Here is an 18021-nt window from a genome sequence, read left to right as displayed (position 1 = left end):
GGATATGTATATTTAGTCAATAGAAACACAATAGCAGTATGGCTTAGAAAGGTTATGCTTTTAAAACCATACCCAAACAATTCCATTAAAAAAAACGAAAGCCTGTACCTGTCAAAATAAATAGACAAATAAATAAATAAATATGGATATACAATTATAAAAGTATTGTGAAGTGTGAGAAAATAAGAGTAATATACTTTTGTTGAAATATATGCAGGCTTATATCTTAACAAATAAAAATATCTAATATAATAACATCCTGGACTATAATCATACATGATATCCTCGTACATATTTTCATTTCTAGAAATGTAGGCAAAATGTTTTGGGTTTTATTAACTTAGTATCTACAATACATTTGATATTTTCTTGATAAGTTCTTGGTTTTGTGATATTCTATCATATATGTTCATTGCAAAAGCTATGAATCAATCATTTTAATATACTTTAGTTCTAAATTGTGACATTATACTTCAAGTACAATATTGTTAGTATTTCTACAGAAATGTATTATTATTTCACATTTTCTATTGTTACATTTTTTTAACTAAACTTTTATTCACATATTGTGTAATACTATACTTTGGTATTTGCTTAACATTAAAAAGGGAATATAAAAACTCACTATCTGTTGTCTTTTCAACTCTGCCTGACATTCATTGATTACCATAAAAGTTTGTTGACTCTGGGTGAGTTCTGTTTGAGGGCTATTTTGTGGGTATAGTTTTTATTAATATGTAACATTTCCTTGGAATTTCCCCATCTGAATCAGCTGTCAAGGAACCATTTGTGTTTGACAAATAGTATAGAAAATCTGGCCTATAAATTCTCGAGTTTTCTCACTTGAAACATCATCACCAGCGCCTGGACTCACTCCGTGTCAAGCGAACAAGGTAAGCAAAGCAATGATTTTTACGCATAGCAGCACAATGAAAAAAAAAATCAAGATGACTTATTATTCAGATCTAGCTAACATTTTATGTCCCATCGTTTTCTTTCTCTTAGAGGTCAACACAGGGCCAATATGGGGATACCTAGTGAAGTTTTACTGTTCTTGGTTTTGCAGCTCATGACAAGAGGATCAGGTACAGTGTTGATATTAATTTTGTAATTTTGGTTTGATATCTTCTCACACAGAATTACAGAAAAGTGCAAGTCATTCAAAGAAAATTAATCAAATACAGTACCAGAAGGTAGCGAAAAAGAACTCATTCTAGGAAACGTACCCCTTTCAATAGTGCACAGATAAAGTCATCAGAGGTTGTTTTAAGTTACTATGTATATGTGCAAAGACTGAAATGGTACCAATAGTAACACTATGCAAAAACGTTTCTCCACATTTTTGCTGGGAATATGTACATTCGTTTAGTTCTATTGGGGCATATTTATTCTCAAACAATGCCTAATTTCAAGCTGATTGAGTGCTAAAATGTTCCAATTGACAAGATAGACCCTAACTTACAGCAAGATGAAGGTGTGAACTGTCACACCTTCAAAGCTTCAAATTGTACCAACATTTTTCACACTATTTCTTGTGAGTTGTGTTTTTAAAGCCTCTTGTGGAAAAATGCAATTCAATATGAATTACTCTTCTTAGGTACAGTTGTTTCCAGCTGTGATGCATGCCATGAAAGAGCAACGTGCCAAGAGTCACAGATAAGAGGCGACAACTTTTCCGGCTTCTCCTGCGTCTGCAAAGATGGCTTTGTCGGCGATGGTGTCACTTGTTACAATCGCTTAGTGTGCGCCGATGGCTCTTGTTGTGAGCGAGGCTATGAGTGGGCACCCGACAGTGGCTGCGTGGACACTGACGAGTGCTCGCTTCCCGACTCACCCTGCACGGCACCTCTGGTTTGCCAAAACACACCTGGCTCTTATGAATGCCTCATGCCCGCCGCGCGCTCCCGATCCGGCCCTTCCTCACAATCGGTCCAGTTCCTTTGCGGAAACATAACGTGTCCAGCGGGCATGGACTGCATTGAAAATACATGTGCTGACCCCTGTGAGAGCTACACCGTCCTGAATGATGACTGGCGTTCAACACAACATGGAATGTTATCACCTGCAAAGTGTGACAGAAATGTTGAGTGGCAAGGCTGGTATCGCTTATTTCTCGGACGAGATGACGCACATATTCCTGAGGGATGTGTCCATGGATTCAAGTGCGGAACCCATATCACCATGTCACTAAATGAACCTCATCCCACACAGTCTGATGTCATAGTAACTCGTCCTGTGTGTAATACCTGGAGTGACGATTGCTGCCGTTGGAACTCACAACGCATCCACGTGAAGCTCTGCTCGAGAGCAGCTTCTGGCTACTACGTCTATAAACTTGTGAAGCCTCCCACTTGTCATTGGGCATACTGCGCAGGTACAAAGAAAATTATGTTTTAATGGTGTGTGACTGTTTTGCAAAGTCATTCAATCTAACACAACTTTTTGGACTCTTGTTTTCAGAGGTTAATGAGACAAGTTATTTTACAACACCCGAACCTGATGGTTCTGGAATGGAGCCAACAACAATCACCACCGAAACGACAAATCATGCCATTGAGAGAACGACAGAAGCTCACAGTCTTTCAACAACAGCAACAACACCAGTGCAGCCAGGAAAAGAGGGGGAGGTCCGTCTGGCTAACGGTGGTAACAGCTCCTGCTCTGGCAGAGTGGAAATCTTCCACCGTGGGCAGTGGGGGACAGTGTGTGACGACATCTGGGACTTGAAGCATGCGCAAGTGGTGTGCAGGCAGTTGGGCTGCGGCAGGGCCCTGGCAGCCCCCGACAGAGCCCACTTTGGACAGGGCAGAGGGCCCATTTGGCTGGACAACGTCAGATGCACGGGAAGTGAAGCAAAGCTGGGTGAGTGCAGCCACCAAGGGATTGGATCGCACAACTGTGGCCACAATGAGGATGCTGGAGTGGTTTGTGAAGGTAACAATTCGCGTTTGAATTGCCACGGCAGTTCCAAAATATGCAAGATTTTTTTAAATACTTTTTTTGTGTTAGCTGCTTCACCCGTGAGAGAGAGAGTAATAGAAGGCGGCAGGCTTTGATGTCTATTCATATGCAAATGAGTTAGGAAGTCATAAAATTTTATGATCTATTGATGTTGATTTATGACGTGTTTTATTGGGGGTCATAAATTCTTTAGCGGGTTGGTGGCATCAAGATGGCGCCAGTCGTGACGGCGCCATCTTTGACTGTCGCCATTTTGGTTTGCTGGCGCCATTTTTAAGATGTGGATATGTATGGGCATGTATTTTTATGAATCAAGACAGGTGGAGCACCTGTGCTAGCTTTGCTAACAGCCCTCTGAGCTACGTGTGCTTACGTGCGTGTGAGATTGGAGGGGAGCCTTTTTGTTGAGAAGGCGAAGGGGAGGGGGTGTTTGTGATTGGGTGGGGGCTTTGTGACAGGGGCCAACATTATAGGTGTCAAAGTTGGTTGGAAGAGAATCGCATATAATTTGAGAAACAATAGCTCAGCCAAAGTTATCTGAAAGCGAGAGACGCATGTAATTAGGTAAACATTGTTTTAGAGGATCAAGGGGGTTTTGTTGAGAAAATCACACTGTTACAAGTCACAAGTTATCTGTAATGTAATTTGACAAACAATCTTTTATGTTAAGATTTATGGTAGTTTTTATTGGGGGTCATAAATTCTTTAGTCCTTTTAAGTTAAGATGTATGGTATTTTTTATTTGAGGGGTTATAAAATCTTACGATCCATTGATGTTAAGATTTATGACGTTTTTTATTTGGGGTGGGGCAAGGTTGGGGGCATCAAGATGGCGCCAGTTGTGACGGCGCCATCTTTGACTGTCGCCATTTTGGTTTGCTGGCGCTATTTTTAGATGTGGATATGTATGGGTATGTATTTTTATGAATCAAAACAGGTGCAGCACCTGAGCTAGCTTTGCTAACAGCCCTCTGAGCTACCTTTGCTTCCGGCCCGTGCGTGTGAGATTGAAGGGACCCTTTTTGTTGAGAAGCCGAAGGGGAGGGGGTGTTTGTGACAGAGTGGGGGGTCACGAGAGGGAGGGGGTGTTTGTGATAGAGTGGCGGGGTCACGAGAGGGAGGGGGTGTTTGTGACAGAGGCGGCATTACAGGTGCCAAAGTTGTCTGGAAGAGAGTCGCATATAATTTGAGAAACAATAGTTCAGCCAAAGTTATCTGAAAGCGAGACGCATGTAGTGTCAAACTCAAGGCCCGAGGGCCAGATGCATGATTTTATGCGGCCCCCGAAGACAAATTGTGCTTTTTATTCATGTGTCATTACTCGAATTGCAATTTGTCTTCACTTTTAATAATATTTTATTTTTAAATATTAGACCAGTTTTTATTTGTCTGATTTGAAAGCGAGTTACTTGTCAGTTTGTTTTGGAGCTTTTACTCTATATAATATGAGGTGCTCACGCATTTATTTGGGTATGACAGTCATACCGGTCCTCCGAAAGAAGCTATGACTACACTGCGGCCCGTGAACAAATGAGTTTGACCCCCCTGGTACAAGGGATAGCCTTCTCATTGTTCAGTCACGTATCTTAAATCATGCTTTTCCTCCTTTGAAGCGACTATGTACTTCAAACCCAAACGGCACCGTTTTATAGGGAAAAAACTTGTTGAATCTATTTGTTTTCGACATAATACTACCGCAATCATCTTAAATTTGTTCAGTTTATCAATCCCTTCCATTGTTTATCCTGCAAATGAATCACGTGAATAATGGGTTATTCAAACTTTAACGTTCATAATCCACCTGTTCCCAATTTGTTTGGAGTCTGTATGTTATTGTTCTAATTTTTTACATTTAATACTCTCCCACCTATTTGATCCTATCTTGTGAAGGTCTACAGTTTATTATAAGCTATTTTGAAACTCTTCACACTTGTTACCAGGGCTTGGCTCCATCTCATGATGTTGTCTCCCATTCACTTCATTTCTGCCGAGCTGCTTCTTCTCCTCCGTCCAGCATGTTGAAGACTTAAAAACCATCAAATCTGAAAACACTTAAAATCTCACAATTCCCACCTTTGTTTTTTTTTTTGTTTGTTTTTCTTTTTTTTTTTCTACCTCCCCCCTTTTGACACATTCTAAAAAATGTGTCACAATGGTTATAAAGTAAAAATAACAATGTCCATGGTGACATACCCATCGCCAGCTGGACTTCGGTGTACCTCCAGATGCCATCCTAGCCTGGAATCACCAATTCTCAGTCCCTGAAACTCGACTGGCAGCATCTCACATGGCTGTATGAACAAAAGCCACCACCCACCTGTAGCTGTGCATGCAGCTCTCCGTACAATAAACATCCATAATACCAAAAAATAAAATTCATAATGATAAAAATAATCCAGACACGGGCGCATGTCAAATGCATGAAATAGAAAATTGGAGCCTGCCGAGCCTGTCATGAAACCGATCACATTTACAAACTCATTATGAAAAGTAAGGGGTTAGTTGTTAATGCATGTTCACAGACACGACACAAAATTCTCCAAGACTGCAGTTGACAACCTGCAAAGTAAAGCAAGTTTAACAAATAAAGCACAATCTGCTCCCTGGGTTGCTGTTAGAGGCTGCAATACAATTAGGTAAAACATCAAAACATAGCAAGTCATCACAAATTCCGTCACATACATTTCGTCTCACTGTCAGGTAAGTCCAGAGTTGTTGTCATACACTGTCTTGGCTCAGAGTCTTGATTGTCAATGCTGGTATAGTCACGTCTGGTCATAATCTTGAAATGGGCCTTCTCCATTGAAGTCTTTTGTTGTCAATGGTGCCCCAGAGTAATCCTAAAGCCATATTTAGTCCAAAATGAGCCCTGATCAATCTTGCTTTTTCAAATCTGTACTATCTTTATATTTTTCAGGTGAGAGGAATGTTATCCTCTGCTGTGATCACATCACCCCATCCTTGAATCATGTTAACCATTCACAATAGACAAACCCCATCCCAAGTACAGACTTGACATTCACACAGCATTACAGACAAACTGTCATCCCACAACACACACATAAAACATACAATATTAAATTGTAAAAAGAACCCTCCCTATGCAAAATTTTCTCCTCAATTAAAATTTCCCTTTTTTATTTTAAATCCAAAATTAATATCTAATTGTCTGGTCTCCTGTCCTCACATCGTTTGCCAATATGCATAATACTGGAACATGATTGAACTCCCCATTTAGTTTGCTCACATCTCACACTTAGACTATTTGACACTTTGTGTTGAGCTGTAACTTCAATATTCCCACCTTCCCATATTTCTTCCACTAAACAGTTCCATTTTGCTTTCAGTTTAAATTCATCCCTCCAAATAACTACCTCTGGCAAAGAACCCAAAATTTTTTTAGAGCACTCCCTTTTACTGTTACCTTGTTCCTTCATTCATCTCCTCACAAGCATTACTGACCCTCTTAAGAAATAATGATACTGAAAATAATGTTTAAAAAATATACACAGCTTCCTCCCGCCACTTACACTATAACCTTGGATTATCGTTCTCATTTTTGTTAATGCCAATTCTTAGAATTAAAAAGAAATACTTACTCTTGATAATTGAGTCACGCTATATCACAAATTTTGAAAACCTTCTTCCATGTTCCCCCTTTGTACCTATCAAAACCAATTAGAAATATTTTTGCTATCATGATCATCATTGTGGCCCTCACACTTATTGTTCTTGTATTTTAAATAGGCAATTTTTGTACATTTGAAGCCCTTTGAGACTTACTTGTGGGCTATATCAATTTGAATTGCCTTGACTTTATTATTATTCAACTTCTTCTGTATTCCTCTTCCTTTTATTTTAATCTTAACTACTTCCACATAATTCATCTGATTTACTCCATTACACTTTTAACCTCCTAGATTCAAATTCAAATTTCACATCCTCACTTCCAACATTGTGGTAAAATTTTGCAAAGTTTCATTTTTTCCCTTCTAATTTCTTCTAGTTTTCCTTTTTTCTTCTTTTTCTTTTTTTCCACTGACTCAACTCATTTCAATTTTTTTAACTGTTCATCTTATGCCTACCGATTCCAAAACTCCCCACTCCCCAAATTTCAAATTTTCAACTTTAAAATTCACGCCCAATTTTACAAAATTCTTTCTATATTTTTATCAATTTTCTGACCAATTCAACACGTTCCAAATTTAAACATAATCTTGTAGCTTTCCCCGAATTTTTATTCAGCCTCTTCGCCTTCACACGCAATTTCTACGGAAATTAATAATTCTAGTTATTATTGTTAATCATCCGTGGCCCTCGTAAGGACAAGCCGCATCAGTAATGGATGGATGGATGGATTGTTAATCCTAACCCCAAATGCCTATCATAAATTGCCATTTAAATCAATTGTCGCAAGGGTCATGTCAATGTATTTGTTATTTAAAGCCCTACTGTATTCTTTTTTAATTAAGTAGTGCCCTGTATTACTATTTTGCTGACTATCCAGGATTCCGACTTTCTTATGGCCCCTCACCCCTTCAAGCTGAAATATGCATCCTATAAATCAGTCGCAGTTGATGTGTAATTAAATTCTGTTGTTTTGATAAAGGTCAATTAAGTTTAGCAATTCAGCCTTCTGTTGCCCGAATCCAAATTTTCACTGGTCCAATTATAAAATTTCATTATTTCAGTTAGATTAATTTTGTCTTGGAAATGCTAAGTTACATATAAAAATTTATGATTCAAATTATTTAATTTCTATTGATCATTGTCCACTTTGCAAAGTTTCTGATCACGCTGTCGTATAATTTGTCAGTGCATCTTCACTGACCATATCTATGTATTTTGTTTTTTATCCCCGTTTCAGTGTCAATAAGCAGCCTTATTATTCCCTCTTTTATCAAAACTCCTCAGTTAAGTCTGCCCCAGCACCCAAACACACTTCCATCCCTTTTGTCCCATACTCCACCAACTTTGTAATGCTTCAGCAGTCTTTAGCAATGTGTCCAGTTTGACTTCATGTGACTCGTGCAAGTCTTTAGCAGCCTCTCCTCTTAGATTCTCATGATGATGATTCAGGGGCTGGACCGTCCGCCATTCTCAAATGCATCCATCTTGTCTTTGTTCTTTCAGTCCTTTTTTTTTTTTTTGATCTGCGACTGTGTGTATTCCACCGACTGTATGGTTCTTGTCCTGTGAAGAGCCGTGCTTGCCCCCTTCAAGCATGATAATAGTTCCTGTTGTTCTCCCAAAGGTCAAAGGTGTCTCATGACCAGGGACAGTCCTCTGTTGATTTTGAGGCAGCCAGTAGAGTACAAGGACTCAGTTCAGGACTTGTGCCATGCGCTAGGGCAGAACACACTGGGACACAAATTTCACAAAACTATCTTCGTGTTATCAGTCTTCATGTGTAGTATTTGTTCCTTACACCCCAAATCTTCCTATTAACATTTTGTATCCTATCAGTTGCATCATCTTACTATCAATCAATAATCTGAGGGTTGTGGGTAGAAACTCGTCCAACAAGGAAAGTGCCCAGCCCTCATAAAAATGTGAGAGTAAGAGAGAACATACATTGTAAAATTGGATAAAATTAAATTATGATTGCAGATTTTAAATTTAGGAGGAATTATTGATTGGTTATGACATAAGACTATACAAGGACACATGTAAGGATAAGTCAAAGATTTGAATCACTTAGAGTTAAAAACAACAAATAAAAACGACATAGCAAGGGGGCACTTTTTATTAAAAGAACACCAGGTAAAGTATTAAGTAGGGGGCATTCGCGATTGGGATTAAATTAAGGATAAAATTAGGTCAATGATTAGAAATCAATGGTGCTCTACACAAAAAGGCTTAAATTTTTAATGGGGAAATATTTGGAGTACTGTGTTGGTCTACATAGGTCATGGGCCGATTTTATTTGGTTTTGATTGTGGTTTGGGTTTATTTTGTTTATTGTTAGGTTTTCCTTGTGTTTATTGTTAAGGTGTTCCTTGTTATTCTCTTATCCCCTGCATTGTACATGTCTTCTTTATGCAGATAGGTTAACAGGCTAGGAATTTAGTGAGGAGATAATTGATGGGGGTTAATAATTGTCCAAATCCTAGTTACATGTTTAGAGGGACCAGAGCAACGACATTATATTTAATTTGCAGGCCATTATTTCGTATGTGCTGTTTTATCAAAAATGTGAGAGTGAAGGAGGAGGTTGGATTTGTAATCTGGCATTTGGGTGCCACTTTTAAGAGTCTGTGCAGGAGCATAGATTGTTTTTGTTTGTTTTTAAAGATATATTTAACAGTTTATCTCGGTGCAGTAAGGATATAGCAATTTTGAAAGACTTAAAATTAAAAGCAAAATTACATTTTAATTCTGACACATGCCAGCTAACATGAGGATGGCAAATAAATGAATAAATACTCGCTCAAATGTGGCATGTGTTTTAAATTGGGCGATAAGACATTCACTTTCAAGCACTATCATTTAGCGCTGCTGACAACAATAATTTATGAGATGGTAAACCAAGGAGGAGTGTCATAGTTGGAACACAGGCGCTGTATGACCTATAGATTGAACAATAACATTCACCGCATATACAACCATGTTGGTAGATTGTTAAATTACATTACAGTTTATTATAAAGGCTTTCGGAACTTTATTTGATGATAAACACTGAAACGAGGATTTTAGCCGTGTTAATGGGTAGGGTGGATGGATTACTCAAAAAAAAAAAAAAAAAGCATTTGATAAGGGCGGACGGTCCAGCCCCTGAATCATCATCATGAGAATCTAAGAGGAGAGGCTGCTAAAGACTTGCACGAGTCACATGAAGTCAAACTGGACACATTGCTAAAGACTGCTGAAGCATTACAAAGTTGGTGGAGTATGGGACAAAAGGGATGGAAGTGTGTTTGGGTGCTGGGGCAGACTTAACTGAGGAGTTTTGATAAAAGAGGGAATAATAAGGCTGCTTATTGACACTGAAACGGGGATAAAAAACAAAATACATAGATATGGTCAGTGAAGATGCACTGACAAATTATACGACAGCGTGATCAGAAACTTTGCAAAGTGGACAATGATCAATAGAAATTAAATAATTTGAATCATAAATTTTTATATGTAACTTAGCATTTCCAAGACAAAATTAATCTAACTGAAATAATGACATTTTATAATTGGACCAGTGAAAATTTGGATTCGGGCAACAGAAGGCTGAATTGCTAAACTTAATTGACCTTTATCAAAACAACAGAATTTAATTACACATCAACTGCGACTGATTTATAGGATGCATATTTCAGCTTGAAGGGGTGAGGGGCCATAAGAAAGTCGGAATTCTGGATAGTCAGCAAAATAGTAATACAGGGCACTACTTAATTAAAAAAGAATACAGTAGGGCTTTAAATAACAAATACATTGACATGACCCTTGCGACAATTGATTTAAATGGCAATTTATGATAGGCATTTGGGGTTAGGATTAACAATCCATCCATCCATCCATTACTGATGCGGCTTGTCCTTACGAGGGCCACGGATGATTAACAATAATAACTAGAATTATTAATTTCCGTAGAAATTGCGTGTGAAGGCGAAGAGGCTGAATAAAAATTCGGGGAAAGCTACAAGATTATGTTTAAATTTGGAACGTGTTGAATTGGTCAGAAAATTGATAAAAATATAGAAAGAATTTTGTAAAATTGGGCGTGAATTTTAAAGTTGAAAATTTGAAATTTGGGGAGTGGGGAGTTTTGGAATCGGTAGGCATAAGATGAACAGTTAAAAAAATTGAAATGAGTTGAGTCAGTGGAAAAAAAGAAAAAGAAGAAAAAAGGAAAACTAGAAGAAATTAGAAGGGAAAAAATGAAACTTTGCAAAATTTTACCACAATGTTGGAAGTGAGGATGTGAAATTTGAATTTGAATCTAGGAGGTTAAAAGTGTAATGGAGTAAATCAGATGAATTATGTGGAAGTAGTTAAGATTAAAATAAAAGGAAGAGGAATACAGAAGAAGTTGAATAATAATAAAGTCAAGGCAATTCAAATTGATATAGCCCACAAGTAAGTCTCAAAGGGCTTCAAATGTACAAAAATTGCCTATTTAAAATACAAGAACAATAAGTGTGAGGGCCACAATGATGATCATGATAGCAAAAATATTTCTAATTGGTTTTGATAGGTACAAAGGGGGAACATGGAAGAAGGTTTTCAAAATTTGTGATATAGCGTGACTCAATTATCAAGAGTAAGTATTTCTTTTTAATTCTAAGAATTGGCATTAACAAAAATGAGAACGATAATCCAAGGTTATAGTGTAAGTGGCGGGAGGAAGCTGTGTATATTTTTTAAACATTATTTTCAGTATCATTATTTCTTAAGAGGGTCAGTAATGCTTGTGAGGAGATGAATGAAGGAACAAGGTAACAGTAAAAGGGAGTGCTCTAAAAAAATTTTGGGTTCTTTGCCAGAGGTAGTTATTTGGAGGGATGAATTTAAACTGAAAGCAAAATGGAACTGTTTAGTGGAAGAAATATGGGAAGGTGGGAATATTGAAGTTACAGCTCAACACAAAGTGTCAAATAGTCTAAGTGTGAGATGTGAGCAAACTAAATGGGGAGTTCAATCATGTTCCAGTATTATGCATATTGGCAAACGATGTGAGGACAGGAGACCAGACAATTAGATATTAATTTTGGATTTAAAATAAAAAAGGGAAATTTTAATTGAGGAGAAAATTTTGCATAGGGAGGGTTCTTTTTACAATTTAATATTGTATGTTTTATGTGTGTGTTGTGGGATGACAGTTTGTCTGTAATGCTGTGTGAATGTCAAGTCTGTACTTGGGATGGGGTTTGTCTATTGTGAATGGTTAACATGATTCAAGGATGGGGTGATGTGATCACAGCAGAGGATAACATTCCTCTCACCTGAAAAATATAAAGATAGTACAGATTTGAAAAAGCAAGATTGATCAGGGCTCATTTTGGACTAAATATGGCTTTAGGATTACTCTGGGGCACCATTGACAACAAAAGACTTCAATGGAGAAGGCCCATTTCAAGATTATGACCAGACGTGACTATACCAGCATTGACAATCAAGACTCTGAGCCAAGACAGTGTATGACAACAACTCTGGACTTACCTGACAGTGAGACGAAATGTATGTGACGGAATTTGTGATGACTTGCTATGTTTTGATGTTTTACCTAATTGTATTGCAGCCTCTAACAGCAACCCAGGGAGCAGATTGTGCTTTATTTGTTAAACTTGCTTTACTTTGCAGGTTGTCAACTGCAGTCTTGGAGAATTTTGTGTCGTGTCTGTGAACATGCATTAACAACTAACCCCTTACTTTTCATAATGAGTTTGTAAATGTGATCGGTTTCATGACAGGCTCGGCAGGCTCCAATTTTCTATTTCATGCATTTGACATGCGCCCGTGTCTGGATTATTTTTATCATTATGAATTTTATTTTTTGGTATTATGGATGTTTATTGTACGGAGAGCTGCATGCACAGCTACAGGTGGGTGGTGGCTTTTGTTCATACAGCCATGTGAGATGCTGCCAGTCGAGTTTCAGGGACTGAGAATTGGTGATTCCAGGCTAGGATGGCATCTGGAGGTACACCGAAGTCCAGCTGGCGATGGGTATGTCACCATGGACATTGTTATTTTTACTTTATAACCATTGTGACACATTTTTTAGAATGTGTCAAAAGGGGGGAGGTAGAAAAAAAAAAAGAAAAACAAACAAAAAAAAAAACAAAGGTGGGAATTGTGAGATTTTAAGTGTTTTCAGATTTGATGGTTTTTAAGTCTTCAACATGCTGGACGGAGGAGAAGAAGCAGCTCGGCAGAAATGAAGTGAATGGGAGACAACATCATGAGATGGAGCCAAGCCCTGGTAACAAGTGTGAAGAGTTTCAAAATAGCTTATAATAAACTGTAGACCTTCACAAGATAGGATCAAATAGGTGGGAGAGTATTAAATGTAAAAAATTAGAACAATAACATACAGACTCCAAACAAATTGGGAACAGGTGGATTATGAACGTTAAAGTTTGAATAACCCATTATTCACGTGATTCATTTGCAGGATAAACAATGGAAGGGATTGATAAACTGAACAAATTTAAGATGATTGCGGTAGTATTATGTCGAAAACAAATAGATTCAACAAGTTTTTTCCCTATAAAACGGTGCCGTTTGGGTTTGAAGTACATAGTCGCTTCAAAGGAGGAAAAGCATGATTTAAGATACGTGACTGAACAATGAGAAGGCTATCCCTTGTACCAGGGGGGTCAAACTCATTTGTTCACGGGCCGCAGTGTAGTCATAGCTTCTTTCGGAGGACCGGTATGACTGTCATACCCAAATAAATGCGTGAGCACCTCATATTATATAGAGTAAAAGCTCCAAAACAAACTGACAAGTAACTCGCTTTCAAATCAGACAAATAAAAACTGGTCTAATATTTAAAAATAAAATATTATTAAAAGTGAAGACAAATTGCAATTCGAGTAATGACACATGAATAAAAAGCACAATTTGTCTTCGGGGGCCGCATAAAATCATGCATCTGGCCCTCGGGCCTTGAGTTTGACACTACATGCGTCTCGCTTTCAGATAACTTTGGCTGAACTATTGTTTCTCAAATTATATGCGACTCTCTTCCAGACAACTTTGGCACCTGTAATGCCGCCTCTGTCACAAACACCCCCTCCCTCTCGTGACCCCGCCACTCTATCACAAACACCCCCTCCCTCTCGTGACCCCCCACTCTGTCACAAACACCCCCTCCCCTTCGGCTTCTCAACAAAAAGGGTCCCTTCAATCTCACACGCACGGGCCGGAAGCAAAGGTAGCTCAGAGGGCTGTTAGCAAAGCTAGCTCAGGTGCTGCACCTGTTTTGATTCATAAAAATACATACCCATACATATCCACATCTAAAAATAGCGCCAGCAAACCAAAATGGCGACAGTCAAAGATGGCGCCGTCACAACTGGCGCCATCTTGATGCCCCCAACCTTGCCCCACCCCAAATAAAAAACGTCATAAATCTTAACATCAATGGATCGTAAGATTTTATAACCCCTCAAATAAAAAATACCATACATCTTAACTTAAAAGGACTAAAGAATTTATGACCCCCAATAAAAACTACCATAAATCTTAACATAAAAGATTGTTTGTCAAATTACATTACAGATAACTTGTGACTTGTAACAGTGTGATTTTCTCAACAAAACCCCCTTGATCCTCTAAAACAATGTTTACCTAATTACATGCGTCTCTCGCTTTCAGATAACTTTGGCTGAGCTATTGTTTCTCAAATTATATGCGATTCTCTTCCAACCAACTTTGACACCTATAATGTTGGCCCCTGTCACAAAGCCCCCACCCAATCACAAACACCCCCTCCCCTTCGCCTTCTCAACAAAAAGGCTCCCCTCCAATCTCACACGCACGTAAGCACACGTAGCTCAGAGGGCTGTTAGCAAAGCTAGCACAGGTGCTCCACCTGTCTTGATTCATAAAAATACATGCCCATACATATCCACATCTTAAAAATGGCGCCAGCAAACCAAAATGGCGACAGTCAAAGATGGCGCCGTCACGACTGGCGCCATCTTGATGCCACCAACCCGCTAAAGAATTTATGACCCCCAATAAAACACGTCATAAATCAACATCAATAGATCATAAAATTTTATGACTTCCTAACTCATTTGCATATGAATAGACATCAAAGCCTGCCGCCTTCTATTACTCTCTCTCGTGAGACTGGTCAACTCTGGCAGACGCTGCTCTGGAAGAGTTGAGGTCTACCATAAAGGACAGTGGGGGACCGTGTGCGACGACATTTGGAACCTCCCCAACGCCAACGTGGTGTGCAGACAGTTGGACTGCGGCAGGGCTCGATCAGCACTGCACAGCGCAGCCTTTGGACAGGGCACCGGACCCATCTGGTTGGACGATGTCCGTTGTTTTGGAAATGAAACCTCAATAACAAGTTGCAGACATCTCGGATTTGGGAGACACAACTGTGTTCACAGGGAGGATGCCGGTGTTGTTTGCGAAGGTAGCTTTTTATTTCTATTGCGATTTAGCATAAGGATACAATGGAATGAATGAACCCATACGTATATATATATTTTTTTATTGTTTAGACAAGCAACCGTCACTCAGACCTTCTGACCTTATTTGTGGCCCTGACAAAATCCAAGTGGGCCTGAATTCAGCTAGCATAACCAGCGCTGGTTACAACCCGCTCTCTGGCAACCTGGCAGACCGCAACTGTTCAAGGGTCAGGGTGCAAGGTGATGTTGTGTGGTACGAGGCTGACGCTAGGGCAAATGCCTGCGGAAACATGCTAACGGTAAAAAAAATACAGAAACACGACACCTTAACACACATACTTTTGTCCCACTTTTTTTTTCATACGGCTTCTATAAAACTTGGCTAATAATGGATTACATGTCACGTCTGCAATAATTATTCAACTTCACCCCATGCAATGACTACTTTTTTTTCTTTTAGACCAACCGCACACATGCCATCTACTCCAACAATTTATTCATCTACCCATTGAACAACGGATCCTTCTCCTCCGCTGTGAATCTTCCTTTCTCGTGTGCTTATCCCCTGGACACAGAGAGCAGGCTGAATGCTGTCATCAGGCCGTTCCTGGAGTGAGTAGTTGGGAAAATGTTTTAATGTAGATTGCAGTGCATTAGTATCAACATTCTTTGTCAGGTAAAGCATAAAAACATTTCTATTTTGTAGATGTTGTGCATATTCCTTGCTGTTAAAAGCTAACGGCACAATCCAGAGTATCTATATTCTTAATCAGTGATAATTTTCCGTGATATGGATTCATGTAAGCGTCATAGACAATGTAAAGCTTTGGAGAGTAATAGCAAAGAGAGACTATCATATATCATATATTTCTTGACAGCCTGGAAGGTGGTATTGTTGGCTCAGGTGACAAAGCCAGAGCCTCCATGGTCCTGTTCCATAACTCCAACTATACAGAGCCTTATTCAGCGGGTCCGGTGGTTCTTCCAGTGGGCTCACCATTGTATGTGGGGATCTCTGTGGACAAAAAAGATCCCAGCTTGGCAGTTGTTTTGGAGGATTGCTTCGCCTCCCACTCCCCAAACCCTGCAAACCCTGAGCGATACCCTCTCATCCGCAACAAGTATGCGCCTGCTCATTAGGGACGACTGTGCAGTGGATTGATACGTTTCAAAGGTGAAGCTAACCATTGATCTCCCCTTGGCCTGTTAGATGTCCTGCTGATCGCCAACAAGTGTCAGTGGCTGAGAGCGGCTTATCCCTCCGTGCCCGTTTCGCTGCCTTGTTCTTCCTGCTTCAGGGGGAATACCGAGATGTTTACGTGCACTGTAGCCTCAGCCTGTGTGACCGGAGGAGGTACTCTTGCGTTCCGGTGAGTAGCAAACTCTATTCAATTTAATTCACAGCATAACAACTCCATGTCCATTGCTTCTTAACCACTTGATTCTGATGTTATGCTGTTGCTTTTCATATGCTCCCATGGTCCGTCGTGTAGCCTTGCACAAGGAGAGCCCGACGCTCTGTCTCAAACTCTGCTCCGTTGAAGCCACTCACCATTGGCCCGATCATTTGTAAGCATACTCACTCAGGGATCAAGCTTCATGTTGACTAAATAGAATACATAACAAATTTTCTATTTCCTTCCTCTTTCTTTTTTATTAGGGGAGAAATCAACTCAGTGACATGCTGTCAAAGAATAAAATTGTTGGACCATCCATCCATCCATCCATCCATCCATCCATCCATCCATCCATCCATCCATCCATCCATCCATCCATCCATCCATCCATCCATCCATCCATCCATCCATCCATCCATCCATCCATCCATCCATCCATCCCGCTTGCCCCCAGGGAAAGGGGTTCCGCAGGTGTGCTGAAGCAGTAGTAGTCATCGAGCAGTAATGCCGGAGGGGGTTAGGGTTAGGGTTAGGGGGGTACCATGAACTATTTACCAGCCAATCGCAGGGCATACAGAGACGAACAATCATCCACACTCACACTCATGGGCAATTTGGAGTGTTCAATCAGCCTACCATGCATAGGAGGAAACTGGAGCAGCCAGAGAAAACCCACGCAGGCACAGGGAGAACATGGAAATTCCACACAGGGAGGGCCAGAGGTGGGATTGACCCCTCATTGAAACCTCAAAACTGTGAGGCGGACGTGCTAACCATTTCCATCGCACTGCCCATCTGTTCAACTACTCAATTATCATTCAGCAACTCCAATAAGCAAAATGGTGAGATTAAATTCATATAAAATATAATACATTGTATCATGGATGGGTGTAATTAAACTGTTACAGAATTATAATAAAAGCAAATTACATATATCTGCCTGTCTGCATTTGTTTCCATTGATAAATAAATATGCTGAATAACCAACTCAGCTAAGGGTATTTTGTCACAATTTGATAGTTTGTGCAGGACGTTAGTATTTACTCATGTATATATATATATATATATATATATATATTAGATTTCTGCACTATTCAGAGATTTACATTCCAACATCAATAACAAAAAATTTACCCTTCTACTGTCTGTAGTATAATATTAATTATTATTAATTTTAAAGTAAATGAAACCCCTGACTTGTTCCCCGTGTGTTTGTGTGTGTGCACAGATTACAAAGCAAGGAGGATTTAAGAATTTTCTTCTCCAGTACTGATGAACACTGAGAATAGTACTTAGTGGCTTGCATTCACTCCAGATTATTGCAGCATGGTTTTACAAACTTGCATGGGGACACTAGGGGTCTATTTTCACACACCTCCGCAAAAATAAACATGCCGTTCAAGCATTTCATTACTGGCGATGAACCAACACATCAAATTATTGTCAGGTCAGTCCTTTGCTCACTGACGTGTTCAACACGCACCATGATGTCCAAGTTTCTACAGGGAGTTTGATTGACATGCAGGAAACCAATTAGAACGCCCTGCTGGGAGGGACAATCTGTAGCCAAA

The 18021-nt window shown here is 39.4% G+C and overlaps 1 protein-coding gene across 1 annotated transcript; it reads left to right on the top strand.

Moving 5' to 3' along the window:
* The first annotated feature begins 851 nt into the window (after positions 1-851).
* LOC148398995 (uncharacterized) lies at positions 852-17385 on the top strand. Its single transcript, XM_088373060.1, has 11 exons — positions 852-893; positions 1006-1085; positions 1598-2374; positions 2461-2934; positions 14717-15055; positions 15144-15352; positions 15514-15665; positions 15932-16174; positions 16264-16423; positions 16547-16622; positions 16714-17385. The coding sequence occupies exons 2-11, from the start codon at positions 1025-1027 to the stop codon at positions 16731-16733; spliced, it is 2511 nt and encodes an 836-aa protein (XP_088229186.1). The 5' UTR covers positions 852-893; positions 1006-1024; the 3' UTR covers positions 16734-17385.
* The last annotated feature ends 636 nt before the right edge of the window (positions 17386-18021 follow it).

Source organism: Syngnathus floridae, chromosome 4 (genome assembly GCF_059516105.1).
Source record: "Syngnathus floridae isolate MCC-2025c chromosome 4, RoL_Sflo_1.0, whole genome shotgun sequence".
Lineage (NCBI taxonomy): Eukaryota > Metazoa > Chordata > Actinopteri > Syngnathiformes > Syngnathidae > Syngnathus > Syngnathus floridae.
Note: the sequence above shows the minus strand (reverse complement) of the source record. Positions and strands in the feature narration are given on the sequence as shown.